At 41.2% G+C, this 15,220-nt stretch overlaps 2 protein-coding genes across 3 annotated transcripts in view; one reads left to right on the forward strand and one right to left on the reverse strand.

Annotated features, from left to right (window-relative positions):
• LOC127434848 (prestin-like) overlaps positions 1-15,220 on the forward strand; it is a 230,607-nt gene that overhangs the window by 94,989 nt on the left and 120,398 nt on the right. The window lies entirely within an intron of this gene.
• LOC127434855 (protein shisa-like-1a) overlaps positions 1-15,220 on the reverse strand; it is a 65,234-nt gene that overhangs the window by 14,344 nt on the left and 35,670 nt on the right. For both annotated transcript variants that reach the window (XM_051687876.1, XM_051687875.1), the window contains exon 3: positions 12,953-13,166. In XM_051687876.1, coding sequence (XP_051543836.1) covers positions 12,953-13,166 — 214 coding nt within the window. The remainder of the gene's footprint in view (positions 1-12,952; positions 13,167-15,220) is intronic.

Consider the following 15,220-nt stretch of genomic DNA (forward strand, 5'->3'; position numbering starts at 1 on the left):
CCCGCTGATCATTTGATACTATTTTTGAGTCTTTTTGTTTTTTTTAAGTGTTACATTAAGTGAACCTGCTTTTGCACTGATTCCAAGACTTATCATTCATTTATTAATTTATGAATAATGTTATTTTTGGTTCCCTATCTGTCACTCACTTGACGTTGGTGTTGATGTAGTGACACTAGGGGTCACTCTTGGGAGCCCGAGACACCTCTGGTCTTTGATAAAAGGCCAATGAAAATTGGCGAGTGGTATTTGCATGCCACTCCCCTGGACATACGGGTATAAAAGGAGCTGGTATGCAACCACTCATTCAGATTTTCTCTTCGGAGCCGAATGGTCATGCTCATTGAGCTGAATACTACTGTTCATTCACCTCTGCTGGATCTGACGGCGCATTTCAGTGGCTTCTCCCTCCTCTGCACTGGTGCACTGCAGAGAATGCCCCTGGGCGCTTTGGCAGAAAAACTAGAGAGTATATTTTCTGAAAGAGCATTTTTCCCCTCTAAAAGAGTATACATTTCTCTAAATGAGCGCACACACGGAACGTCTTTTTAAAGACGGATCTTTTTAAAGATGCTTTTCCGATTGTGTGTTATTCCTGGTTGCGCTCATTATCTCTCGCCTTCTAACGGTCACGATCACTGTCTTTCATGTCTGGGCACTGCTCACACGGAGACAGCGTTCGTGGATTGTCATGTTCTCATTGCGAGAATATGTCCATGGCAACGTTGCGGTCGCGGCTCGCCTTCGTAAGAAAGCGAGCCACCCCAGAGGCTCCCACCTCGGTCCTTTTACCCACGGGTATGAGGCCAGCGCGGCTAGCACTGGGGGCGATTTGGGGACCCCAATGGGACCGCCTCCGCCGGATATCCCCCCACGGACCTCCCATTCCCCAGCACGCTCGTCTGCCCCGATCGGGCTTCCGGGTGAGTCCGCCGGCTCGTCTCACAGCGAGTTCGACCTCTTAATCGGAGCCTGCGAAAGTGATGAGCTCTTGAGCGCAGCATCGGAGAGCGGACTTGTCCAGTCTGAAGCCTCAGTTGGGCTCCTCCCTTCGGGGTTGATTGCCCAGTCACAGGCTGACGCGGAGATGACGACATGCCTTCCCGGGCAGCCGCGAGCGTCAGTTAGAGTGGATCTCACTGCTCTTCCCTGAACCCTCGCGGCTCGGTGATTGGTTCCTGGGCTCGCGGCACCACCCAAAGCCACGCCCTGCCCCGGTTCCTTTCTTCCCGGAAGTACATGAAGAGCTGACAAGGTCATGGGAGGCACTTTTTACTGCCCGGTCCTGATCTTTTCAGCTTCCCTGCCTTCACTACCCTCTATGGTGGGGCGGCCAAGGGCTATCCTAGGACATGCCACCCCCGGTAGGGCTACCAGCCCATTCTACCAGGGGTGTAACGGCTCCCTGGGCCCTGGCCAGGGGTGCCTCTCTAACAGACATTTGCAGAGCAGCGGGCTGGGCAACACCCAACACCTGTGCAAGGTTCTACAACCTCCGGGTGGAACTGGTTTCGTCCCAGGTAGTGGCACACAACACAAGTGGATAAGCCCGGGATAGCTGGCCAGGTGTAACGCTTGCACATAGCGCCTTCCACCTCCCTTGGAGCTGAAGACGTTTACCATTAATTCCCAGTAGTGTTCACAAACTTTGTTCCCTGGTTGACTTCCTCCGAGCCCTGTGGCAATTGACTTTTCGGAGAGACTCGCTGCCGGCCCAGTTCATGCCCTAACTAAGAGCCCTGTTCTGGGGTAGGTGCTCCGCATGTGGCGGTTCCCTGTAAGGCTAACCCCATGCGATCTATATCTTCCGCTAGTTCGTTTCCCTGCTGGCAAACTGCGTCTTCCTTGGGCAGAGCCCCTCTGCCCCAGTCTCCATGTTTGTAGTAACTCCTCCCCCATTGGGCAGGATCTACCTTGAAGGCTCTCCAAATGGTTGGAAAGACCATGTGACGTATTCTTCCCCTCTCTTTGGGCGAGGTGTGGTCTCCGCGGTGTCTTCCCCTTCGGAGGGACACCCCCCGACTAGACCTGGCGGCCCAGTCAGATAATCCCCCTTCTTTTTTAGGGAGTGGAAAAAGAGAAAGGGAAAAGAGGCCACGACTGGGTTAAGCCTGTCTCTATCTTTGGGTAGTCGACTTGTCCCCAAAAAGGGCCGTTCGACACTCATAACTGTGTCGGGGGGAGGTTACGTGTCGACCTGGTGTGCTGACTATGAAGCACACAGCAAGTCTGCCCACCACACACCGCCAGTTCACATAACACAGTTCAGCCTTGTGGCATTTTGTATAGGGACCCCTAGTGTCACTACATCGACACCAACGTTGAGTGAGTGACAGATAGGGAACGTCATGGTTACTGGTGTAACCTCCGTTCCCTGATGGAGGGAACGAGACATTGTGTCCCTCCTGCCACAACGCTGAACTACCCGCTGAAATGGCCGGACCTTATATCGGCTCCTCAGCATAAAACCTGAATGAGTGGTTGCATACCAGCTCCTTTTATACCCGTATGTCCGGGGTAGTGGCATGCAAATACTACTCGCCAATTTTCATTGGCCTTTTATCAAAGACCAGAGGTGTCTCGGGCTCCCAAGAGTGACCCCTAGTGTCACTACATCGACACCAACGTCTCATTCCCTCCATCAGGGAACGGAGGTTACACCAGTAACCATGACATTTGCCTCCAAGTTCCACAAAAATAGAGAAAGAAATCAAATGAGATAGTGTATTTTTTTTTTTAACTGACAGTGTTTAATTGACTGGATTATCAAAAAAAAAAAAAAAAAAAAAAGCATTACCATGTTATTTAATATAAAACATTTTTTCGTTGAAAAAGAAAAACAATATTGTGATACATTCTCACTGAAACTATTAAGAACACCTGTACACCTATTTATTCATGCAATTATTAAATCAGCCAATCATTTAGCAGCAGTGCAATCAAAAAAATAATGTAGATATGGGTCTGGAGCTTCAGTTAATGTTCACATCAACCATCAGAATGGGGACATTTTTAGGGCTGCTCCCTAATAGTCGACCAAACATTAGTCAATGAGAAGAGTCTTGATCGACCAAGTTTTGATTGGTTGGTCGCAGAAAAAAAAATGGTGTTCACCTTCAAACCCACAAACACTGGTATTACCGCTGGTTGGACACTAGGTAGTACTATGGGGAAATTATCGTTAAGCAGTGTTAGGGTTTAGCCTACACAATAAATCAAGACACCTTGAAGTTCAACTTTGAACTTTATTTTGTTCAAAAAATGTTTTATTTTGTTCACGATATATATGTATATATATATATATATTGCAGTATCCAATTACATTGGCAACACCCGAGCTGAGGGATTGGTGAATATTCTTGCATTAGTGATTTTGCATCGAAAATGTATTTATTTAAAAAACTAAAAACTTAAATCAAATACATTTAGAAAAAACTAAAAAGCAATTAAAATAAGGAAGTGATCAAAAATAATAATAATTATAATTTATATATATATATATATATATATATATATATATATATATATATATATATATATATATAAATTATAAGTAACCACCTTTCCATTTACCATCAGGCAAGTATCTGTCTAAACATGCAGGTAGAAAATAACTTACACAAATGAACACATAAAAACAATTATAAATGTAAAAATAATAATTATAATGATAATAATAATCGCTATAAATCATGGTTCAAGGTGAACATGTTTTTGTTTTATTTTATGTTTTAATCACAGATGTATAGGCTACAGAGTTGTGGTCACAATGAACTGCTCTGTGGAAATAAAGTGAACTGAACTCAAAGCACCTCCTGAGCTGAGATGTCTGAAGTCATTTGCAGCACTCATAGACGATACTGTTCTTGCAACAACAAAAAAAGACAGAAACAAAGAAAGAGTGAGAACCTTTTACATGCGCATGTTCCACAAGACTGCACGCCTCCGTACAAACAGCGTGTCATACATGCGCATAGACGCTTTTCTGTCATCTGTTCTTAATAATATAATAAAGTGTTTCTTCAAGCGCGTGTCTGTGTGTCTACGGGCAAATTATTTGTAATATTAATTTGATAATAATAGCCTAATAATAATAATTTAATATGTTAATGAAAAGCGAGCCAAATATCGTCTTGACATCAAAGGCATCAGCTATTGGCGATCACTCTGACCATCGTCGATCCCCGAGATCATCGTCTGTCGGCACAACCCTAATGTGCATTTCTCTCTATAAATTAACAAAATGTTCAGACAGTCTCCTTGCTGGTTTTTCCCGACACATTCACAATCATTACCGCTTTTGCCAGTGTCGCTGCGGCTCGCTTTGTGTGCGCTTGTAAAATTTATATTTTAAAGGCTCATTATTACAGTTTAGTATTTCTCTGTAATGTAGAACAGTGTTAGCAATGTTACTTAAAACATTCTTTCTCAGCACTGGAACTCAAACCATTTTCTGATGCCCCTCTCAAAAAAATATATATTTAAGTAATGAAATTAATATCATAAACATGCGACAACTAGTTGACTAATGGCTTAAACTAACGACTACTAGTCGACTAGGAAAAGCTTTGGTCGGGGGCAGCCCTAGTAATTTTTTTATCTCAGTGATTTTGAACGTGGCATGATTGTTGGTGACAGATGGGCCTTTTTGCTTATTTCTGTAACTGCTGATCTCCTGGGATTTTCACACACAACAGTCTCTAGAGTTTACTCAGAATAGTGCCAAAAACGAAAAACATCCAGTTAATGGCATTTCTGCAGAAGGCAACGTCTTATTGATGAGAGAGGTCAATGGAGAATGGCCAGACTGGTTCGAGCTGACAGAAAGGCTACGGTAACTCAGTAACCACTCTGTACAATTGTAGTGAACAGAATAGCATTTCAGAATGCACAACATGTCGAACCTTGAGGCGGATGGGCTACAACAGCAGAACACCTGGCCATAATAAAGTGTCTCACATTAGTATTCCTAATAAAGTTCTCAGTGAGTGTATACCATTAATGTGATATAAAATTACTCTTTGATATAAGTATACTACATATCTATAAGAAAGAAAGAAAAAAAAGAGCATTTTGAATGAGCAACTGAAATAGTCATATCATTACCTGGGAAAATAGGCCTGACTTATTTCCACTTAAATCAATCTAAATCAACCGATGCAATGAAACGAGAGGTCAGTGCCCATACAGTGGCAGTAAAGTGCTGTAATTGCTTTCCACTGGCCTCTGGGATTGCTTTGGCAGGGTACTGTGTAGGTCAGGCAGGCAGAGCATAACTGCAGTGCTGTACAGTTGGCCCAGTGAACAGCCAGTGGTCTGGGATGCTACAGTCCTACAGAAGGATCAATCCGAGCTTGAGAGGTGAAATAACATTTTCATGGTTGACCAGAGCTAAGTCATGGTGACAAGCTGCACTTTATGTCACTGCACCATTGTCTATGTCCCTTTGTGGGAATTAGGATTAACTGATTTGTTTTAGATTAGTTCTGTGATGTTTCTCAGAGGGATACTGAATCTGTCTGGATTAAATAAATACAAGAGGGCCTAAGTTTTTCATGCTCACATCTTACGTGAATTCATATGCTGGGAATCACAAACTGTGAGGCAAAGACAGGCTAAGATATTGAAGTCTGTGGAGCTTCTTTGACATCACATACACAAAAACTCTAGAAAAGGCATTTCAGAGGTATTCTTTCATCATCCGTATAGACAGTTTGATCTAGAGGCTCAAACCACTTGGGAATAATGAATCATTAGAAAATGGCACAGACTGCAGATTGTAAATATTGCTGACTAGGTATATGCCAATACAATATATCACAAATTGTTTTTGTCACAATATTGCATTAATATTTAAGATCCTTTTTTTTTTTTTTTTGTTATGTGTGGATTCATACACTCACTGAGCACTTTATTAGGAACACTATGGGCCTAATAAAGTGCCAGACATGGTCTTCTGCTGTTGTAGCCCATGTGCCACAAGATTCGACGTGTTGTGCATTCTGAGATGCTATTCTACTCACTACAATTGTACAGAGTGGTTATCTGAGTTACTGTAGCCTGAGTACTGTCAGCTCAAACCAGTCTGGCCATTCTCCATTGACCTCTCTCATCAACAAGGCGTTTCCATCCGCAGAACTGCTACTCAATGTTTATTGTTTTTGGCACCATTGTGAGTAAACTCTAGAGACTGTTGTGCGTGAAAATCCGAGGAGTTCAGCAGTTATAGAAATACTCAAACCAGCCTGTCTTGCACCAACAATCATGTCACAGTCGAAATCACTGAGATCACATTTTTTTCCCCATTCTGATGGTTGATGTGAACATTAACTGAAGCTCCTGACCCGTATATGCATGATTTTATGCATTGCTGCCACACGATTTGCTGATTAGATAATCGCATGTATAAGCAGGTGTACAGGTGTTCCTAATAAAGTGCTCAGTGAGTGAATATTTTCGGTATTTTCGGAATTAATGGTCATCAGAAAACCCACATTGATCGACCACTTTCCCACCAAATTGGGGGGATCTTTCCCTCTCAATGACTACGTTAACATGAACACCAGAAAGCGGATTATTGCGAGAAAGCAGCGTATTGCGAGAAAGCAGCGTTCTTGTTTACATGCACTGTATAAGTGGTGTACTCTTTACTCCAGTATACATGCGGCTCAGACATAAAGCAGCTTTATCCAGAGCAATGTAATTAACCCACGACGTCTGTGTAAATAACAAACATGGTATCCGATGAAGACTTCACTATTTTATTAACTGTTGCGTCGCTTTATTTCCAGATATTCCAGAGTTGATGCTGTGTTTGTTTCCTTACATTTCTATTGTGGCCTGCAGCAGAATTGCGCTTCAATAGTGGGGTTTCCTACGTAAAACTCCAGGATTCCCTCAATGTATGAGCGCATATACACAAACGTGAGGGACCGTCGATATTTTACAGTGGTGTTTATAAATGGGTGTAGTTTATAGTGTATGTGCTTTCACAGAAATGTTTTGTTGACTTGTTGGGCTCCATCCTATGACGTTTGTTATTCGGTCTTTTCCACGCACAAAAACCTTTAAGAACGCCACTTATGTGTTTATATGGCCACATAAGCAGCTTTCTCCAGGAGAAACCTAGGTGTGTTAAACCACTTCCTCTTAATCCCTAAACGGTGTAAGGAAATCTGTGTTCTTGTTTCAGAACGCAGCTTTCTGCAAAAACCCTGGAATAACCTGCTTTCCTAAGTACATGTAAATGTGGTCAATGTCTATGGTGAATGTTATGTCAATGTTACAGCCCTGTCTTGTCTAAATGTGCAGAATCTCTGAAACAAGCATTTATTAGTCTGGTCATTGCCACTTTTTTAAGGCACAGTACTGGACTAAATTGAAGCGAACAGCTTTAGCTAAATTGAAAGTGATACTGCAGAATCACTCTCATGATATCTTGATATATCGTAATGTATGGAATCATGACAGTGTATTGTGATGTTTATTGTATTGTGATATGTAATTGTCATGTCTTAAATGGACAGCCTTTAACACCTTGTGTCAGATTATTGCACATGCCTATTGCTTGCGTGTCTGTATGCATCTGCTGTATTATGCATTTTGGACTTTATTTGCATATCTGTGAGTGTGGCAGACAAAACCACACTCAAAAAGGCTATCAGATTGTCAAATTTTTTCTTACCTCCCCTTCAGTCAGCTAGAGGGATAAACAAGCCATGATGATATTCAGAGGAAAGGCGTCACTACTGATCTCTGGTCCAACTCACTGCTCCAGGCAGTACCACCGCTCCCTATACGCATATTACGCAGTCTGCGTAGGGCACCAACTCCTTAGGGGGGCACCGTAAACTCCACCGGCTGGCATTACTCGCATGTAATACATTATTCAAGGACCCAGTAGCAGTTGCGGAGCACAGACTGTCGCCTCGCGCTCACATTCCACCGACCTAGCTCAAGGTATTGGGAGGAATTTTTCAGACTTTGTTACTTTAATGGTCTGCAGGGAAATCTGAACAGCGCTGCTAGCCTACTGTGGTTGTTAAATTCCTTCCTATGCTGTAATAACACAGAGTGTAAGGGTTGAAATCTTGCCAGAGGAAGGTTTTGACTGCTGCATTCTCATACAGACTGGAATCTGTGATGTGGTCAGCTTCTCCGTCAGGGTGGATGTGCAAGCTGAGAGTTAATGTGTAGGAAGGAGTAATCAAGGCCCGTTTTTTGAAGTGTGTGCTGGTGTGAGCAGATTGCACTGTGCATCTCTTCACACCAAATTATTAAAAAAGAAGTGTGAGAGAGAGTGTGAACCAGAAATATTCAGAGAATCTCTATTTATGAGCAGGATCAGAGAATGTTTGTCCACTGAAAGTCTATGATGAGTATTTTATATATATATATATATATATATAATGAGCTTTTGTTGCATGCAATAAATGACTTTGCCTGTCGAGTATGTCCATTATGTGTATAAGAAGTCTGAACTCAGAAGCAGCCCAATATATTTACAACTGCATAACTGTATCTTTCTAACACATATTTCAGTTTACCTGTCAACTTTAACGCATAATAAAAAAATTTATATGGGGTGCATTTGTTATTATTTAGCATTTATACACCCCCAACATACCTGAAACTAATTTGCAGCACAACACTGTGGCCTGACCAGCGTCTTTGCGACACATTTCAAGCAACAAGTAATTTGACTGTCCATGCTGAAAGTAAACATTCTGCGTGACACAACAGAGCCAATCAGAAAAGAACATGGAGCAGCATTGTGGACCAATGAGATTTCATTGTGGACAGGGCTACTTGCTGCAGTTTGTCCGAAACTAGTCTCGTTTAGCCAGATGTATGACTACGGCATAGGTCTGGGATCTATCCACCTTTTTCCTGAACGTGGAAGTGTTCCACAATTCGACTGATTTCAATTTCCGGTCTCCAGTGTTATCACTCGCATCGGTGTATATTCTTTGTGGTAATGTAATGTTTAAGGTATTACATTTGTAAAAATGGTAAAAAAAAACATGTGGCTGTATAGTGCCGATACTCTACAGTCGAGTCGAGATGACCGTTTTGTAATGACAGCGATGGTCCGAGGTTAGTTACGTTGATATCATTAACTACTTTGAGTTGTAATGACAACCAACAACAGCACAAATTAATTTTTACAAAAATAAAACATAAAAAAAATAAAAAAATAATAATAATTAAATTAAATGGTTGTTGATCTCCATCTGGATCAGAAAACAGGCAACTAGAATCATTATGGTGCCATCCAGTGGTTGCTCAGGAAAACTGTGGATAGCAGCTTTAATTGGCCAAGAACTGCCCAATTAGACAGGAAAAGTAATCTAACTGACATGTTAAACAACCAATCTGTCTTTACAGGATGTTTAAGGGCGGGGTTATTGATGTATCATGTATCATGAAACACTGAATATCTTTAAAAGATTTGATGTCAATAACCTGGCAAACTTGGGCAAATTTGTGATTATTTTATCCTCAAAAATGCTCATTCTGTTGAGGCGGAACCTTGTGAACACAACTCTGCTTCCAGGCGTACTGATAAAACGTCCTGTGTGCATCTACTCACGGAATCTCCATCGAACCAGCCAATCACATTTGAGCTAAATTAATCGAGAAAGCGTTTTCCGGTTTTGAGTGCTATATGCATCAGACTATTTTCACACTTCCACGTTTACCGCTTTCAGGGGTGCCCCTCGCAGGGTAAGCGTACTTCCAGTATCAACAATGGACATTGAAACGTGAGCAAGATCTGCTGAAATCAAAGTCTTCACACAAATTAAATAGCGTGTAAATGTTTGATCTGACTTTTTGCTTTGTTGTTGACTCTACAGAGCTCTAATTAGGATCTTGATTATGGTAAAGAACATTCTGACAATTTTGAGGAAGGCATAACTTGACTGAATCCAGCATATTCTGTGAGAAATTCAGGCTGCTACTAGCCCTAGACTACATCGATTATAAATAACTTGTGAATTCGCTGTCTTTTCATTCTCTGTGTCTGTTTGGGTCGGCTGTGCATTATTGCAAGAGAAAACAGCACGTTGTGTGCAGAGAAAATCATTGGCAGCTTGCTCCCCTCCCTGAACAGCTCCAGAATAAGAAGCAGCGCATCTGATCACTTGCACCATGGACACTTTCATAACCAGGGACACTTCTGTCATCTCTCTCTCTCTCCAATATTACATTGTGTTTGACTGGGGGGTGTTGTGCTTAGCGGTATTTAGGGACACAGTCAGTGTTCAGGTTGATATAGCTGGTAATGTATCACAACAGAGCATGCATGCATTAAAAATTACTACAGAATTCATTAACAAAAGATTCTTCATACATGACAAAGGACGTCTTCTCTGATGAACCTTTTCAAATTATTATTTCTTAAATTAGCCTTACAGGAAGCACCAAACTACATCAGTGCTGATGGATCTCCTTAAGCCACTAATAAACTAATAATATATTGATTAAACTTTATACTTCCATTTGCCATTAACAAACATATAATGTAGGTAGGCCAAATTCTTAACAGATTAGTAGCTAGTTCATCAATATTTAAATCTTTCAAATCAAACTTTCATGACATTCATAACTACATTAATGTATTTTCAGTTTTAACTGTCTATTAAGCATTGTATAATGCATTAATGCTTAATGGGTTTTTCATGAAAGTTATACAATGTTAATATATTTTCTATGACATAAACTACCACAAAGAAGCAATTCTGTGTCTGTATATGCTGTTTGTTTTTTTTTTGTTTTTTTTAAATGATAATATGCACCAGACCAGTGGTTCCCAACCTTTTTATTTTGAAGCCACCTCTACTTATATATATATATATATATATATATATATATATATAAGTCTACACATACAGTATATCACCGCCATGGATGCGTGCTCTCTCCTCGCGCTCTGTGTGTTTGCTCGCATGCACGCGCGAGAGAACTATCATCACTATATACCTTGGCTGATTAGCCCAATTGGGGGCCAGACATGCGTAGTCACAGCCCGGCCCCGCCCTCCTCCTCATCACATTGCGCTGTAATATTCTATGTAGTGCTTATTCCACGTTATGTACACGATGTTGTTATAATTAGTATTAAATACATTATTTATTGCACAGTTCTTATTGCTGTATGTTTTGTTTTTTTAATCCCCTTTTCTCCCAGTTTGGAATGCCCAATTCCCACTACTTAGTAGGTCCTCATGGTGGCGTGGTTACTCACCTCAGTCCGGGTGGCGGAGGACAAGTCTCAGTTGCCTCCGCTTCTGAGACAGTCAATCCGCGCCTCCCATCATGTGAAGACTCATGCTACTCTCCGTGATCCACACACAACTTACCACGTGCCCCATTGAGAGCGAGAACCACTAATCGCGACCACAAGGAGGTTACCCCATGTGATTCTACCCTCCTTAGCAACCGGGCCAATTTGGTTGCTTAGGAGACCTGACTGGAGTCACTCAGCACACCCTGGATTTGAACTCGCACACTCCGGTAGTCAGCGTCAGTACTCGCTGAGCTACCCAGGCTGTATGTTGATATTTTATTGGGATGGAGGGGTTACTGTTCATCGTATATAATATAATACATTGTCCTGTATAAAATACATTTTATACAGGACAAGACTGGTTTCATTACTAAATTTGATTGAGGTGGTTTTACATGGGACGTGGTCACTGCACATTCCCTATTCATTTTCAATGAGAGAGAGATGTGGCAGGCGGCAAAACGGAGGCAGTCGAAGCGGTGCCGCTTTCCAAGCTCGTTCACGAGAATCCCGCTGTTTTGTTGTGCACGACTGCTTGCTGCACACACACCGCACATGATAAAAATAGTTTATCTCTCCGTGGCTGCCGCTTGTCACTGACCAATCAGAGCTGAATTTATTCACAACCAATGAAACGGCATTTAGCTTCTTTGTAGTCAAATACGACATGTAGAAGAATAAACTCGCTGTTACTGAATTTCATGACCTATATAACGATTCTTTGAGTGTATATAGAGGCATAAATCGGAAAACAGTCTCATGGGAAGCTGTGAATGGACAAGTCGGTGTACCAGGTGAAAATAGACTACAAAAACATGTACAGCTTATGTTTGGAATATAGACGACTGTGCGATGTATACAAACGGGCCATGGACCTTCTACGTTAATATAAAAAAGCTTGCAATATTTATAATTATAAAAGACTTTATGAAAAAATAAGTGGCATTTTAAAGCCTGCCACCCACCGTGTACCGTGTAAAACCGCCTTTTTACTTTTAAAAACTGCATTTAATATTTTTGTGAGTTTCATACAAGGTTCAGTTAGACATATTGAATTTAATTTATATTTTTGCATCTGTGCTGGGAGTATATATATTGCTTTTTAAAATGTATTTCCCATGATACGGTGATGAAGGAGGGAAACGGCTGAATGAATATTCCTGCTAATGAGACGGGAGCTGGCTAAGAAACCATCACAGTGCTGCATTTGAGCACATAAACTCAAAGGAGACTGCTGCCTGAATAGCCGAATCAGCTGGAAAAAGATGATAAATAATTTCTGTGTATATCATGTTGTGACTTGTTGGAAAACAGACCATACAGAAGAGGTAAGAAGCATTATTAGAGGCAAATGTAAACACCAGCAAAACCCATAGCGGAAGTAGCTTTACCCTGCAGTGACGTAGTTTCTGATTCTTGTGAAAAAGGCTAATTAGAGAAAGGACTGTAGGCTTTCCGTGGTTGTGCAGTCTGAGGATGAGACTAGACCAAAACAGACACCAAGCAATAGCTTGATACAGTTGGTTAGGACAAAATCTCAGATTTACATGGGAGTGATAGCTTTTTCTAATCTCGCGCCTTTTCAGGACACAGTGTAAGAGTGCATCAAATGCAAAGTGCATGTTGGGAAAATAAGATTTACTGCATCAAACCAACCACTTACTTGTGGGCAAAGCCGTTTGAATTAGTTGTGAGGTTGAGCTGCATCACACTCTGAAACTCTGTTTCGTTGCAACAGTATTTGAAGGCTGTATTGTTATGGTAACAGCAAAATATGTAGGTCTTGTTGTCTGAGAGTCGAGGACAGTGGAAACCAAAGTGATAGCGCCCCTTGTGATCGGTGTAAGGCTCACACACTCTGAAGTGTGCAGAGATAGCTGTAGAGAGATAAAACAGAGGATGAAGGAAATAAAGCACTGAGCTATTTCAAACATAATTAGTGATTAAATTTAGGTAGGATGAGTGACTTCTAATGCGGTACATTGACAAAAGATATCAACAACCAAATAGCACAGTTGAAATTTTATATCAAGTTAAAGGTCAAGTTAACCATTATATTGGTAGCACCCTATGACAGTGGCACCTGATAGTGACTGAGCTCTTGTTTGTACTTGATTATGTACCTGTTAGTAATTAATACAGCTGAAATAGCCAAACCTGATAATTAGAAAGGGGAGTCCAGATCCTTTTAGCCATGTAGTGTAGATGCTCAATAGAGATTATTGGGGTGGAACAGAGAAAGACAGAGTGGGGAGAGTGTGGAAAAAAGGAGAGATAGAGATTTACAGGGCAGAGTTTTCATATATTCAATAATTAGAGCTTTGGTGGCTGAACACAGCCAAATTCATCAAATATGTTCTTTCTGACTTTCTGAAGTCAGTGATATGGCACATTTCAACTGTTCCAGAACCATACACACTGTACAAGTGAGGGATTTTAATATCATAACTGACACAACAAACATGTTTGTCTCACACCAAAGCAGACAGCTCTAACTAATTTACCATTTAACAATCCTGCCATCAGTAATTGCTCAGATAATGATGTTCGCACAGTCTCTGAAACATTCTAATGACAAGGCAATGAAGAAGTATCTTGGCTATTTTTCACTACTTTACTTTCCAAAGAAAAATCCTGAACAGTTTCTCTTTGCTCATCATCAGTGCCCATAGACTCACTCAAAAAGTGCAGCTGCTCGTCTCTAAAGCTTCATATTCAGCTTTACTAAAGAAGAAAGCACCGTGCCATCATTTACATATAGATGAGAGCTGTCTGAGAGTGCAGGATTGGTAAGTGGAATGGACAGGAACACTAGAGTCCTCTATCATTTCCTCTCTTGGATTTGATGAACCTTGCTTTTTTGTTCCGTTTGGTGCCACTAGTAGTGCAGAAATTACATACTTCAACTTTAAAGGGCACATGAAATCAAAAGGGTTTTGTGGCCTTTGGTCCATCTATTAGCTCTGAGTCCATGTATGGGATATGCCAGTGTACTCCTAAATGTTGACAAAATAAATCTTTAGCAGATCTACACATTTTAAATGTCCAAGAGTAAGGGCACACAAGCTTTTAAACTGTATATTCTGATTTATTTATTTTTTAAATCAGGGCAATAATTCTCATTCAGAGCCATGTCGCCACTCATGATACGACGCAAACTCCAACAATGAATAAGCAAAGAAGTGGTTCAGACCTGGAAAAGACTTTCAAGAACTGGAAAAGAAACAAGACCCTTTAACATTAATTGCCGTGAATTGAAGTTGAATAAAAAAGACAAAAATATTATGACACAGGAAACATTTTAATGTTTGCCATATTTGACCCCTTGCTAATGACCAAAACGCTCAATTATTGGAGTGTTCAGGCACACAGAGAGGCTGGTAATGATCGGAATAAATCAGTGCTGACAGCAGCATGGGCCAAAGAGCCCTCCAGCACCACCTCTAACCCCATAAAGAGCTCAGTATTGCATGGAAAGTTATTTGGCAGCGCTCAGGCAATATATCCATCAACCAAATAGGCAATAAGTCAGGCAATAAGGCAGGTCTCTCATATTTGTAGGGGGAAAAAACAAAAAACAAAAGGAAAAAGCTGGTGTGTGAAATGAAAACCACCTGTTGGAGATTCCCCCCTCCCATCCTCCTCCTCCTCTGATTTACCATGGCAGCATGAGCATTGAAGTGTTTTGATTTTGGTACACTGTTTTATCAACACCCTCTAAGGTTTCAGCGCTGACAGCTAACACATCAGTTCATGCTCATTTCACCAGAAGTGAGAATGAAATGTGTGTGAGTTCACGCACTATGTCCAGGTAGACAGTCACCTTTCTGACTGGTCTGAAACTCTGATATTAACCCTAAAATGAAGTATACCAGTGTCTCTCTCACACAGTGTCCTAAACAGACACTACATGATAAAGTAACAAGCAATA

This window comes from Myxocyprinus asiaticus, chromosome 45 (genome assembly GCF_019703515.2).
Source record: "Myxocyprinus asiaticus isolate MX2 ecotype Aquarium Trade chromosome 45, UBuf_Myxa_2, whole genome shotgun sequence".
NCBI lineage: Eukaryota > Metazoa > Chordata > Actinopteri > Cypriniformes > Catostomidae > Myxocyprinus > Myxocyprinus asiaticus.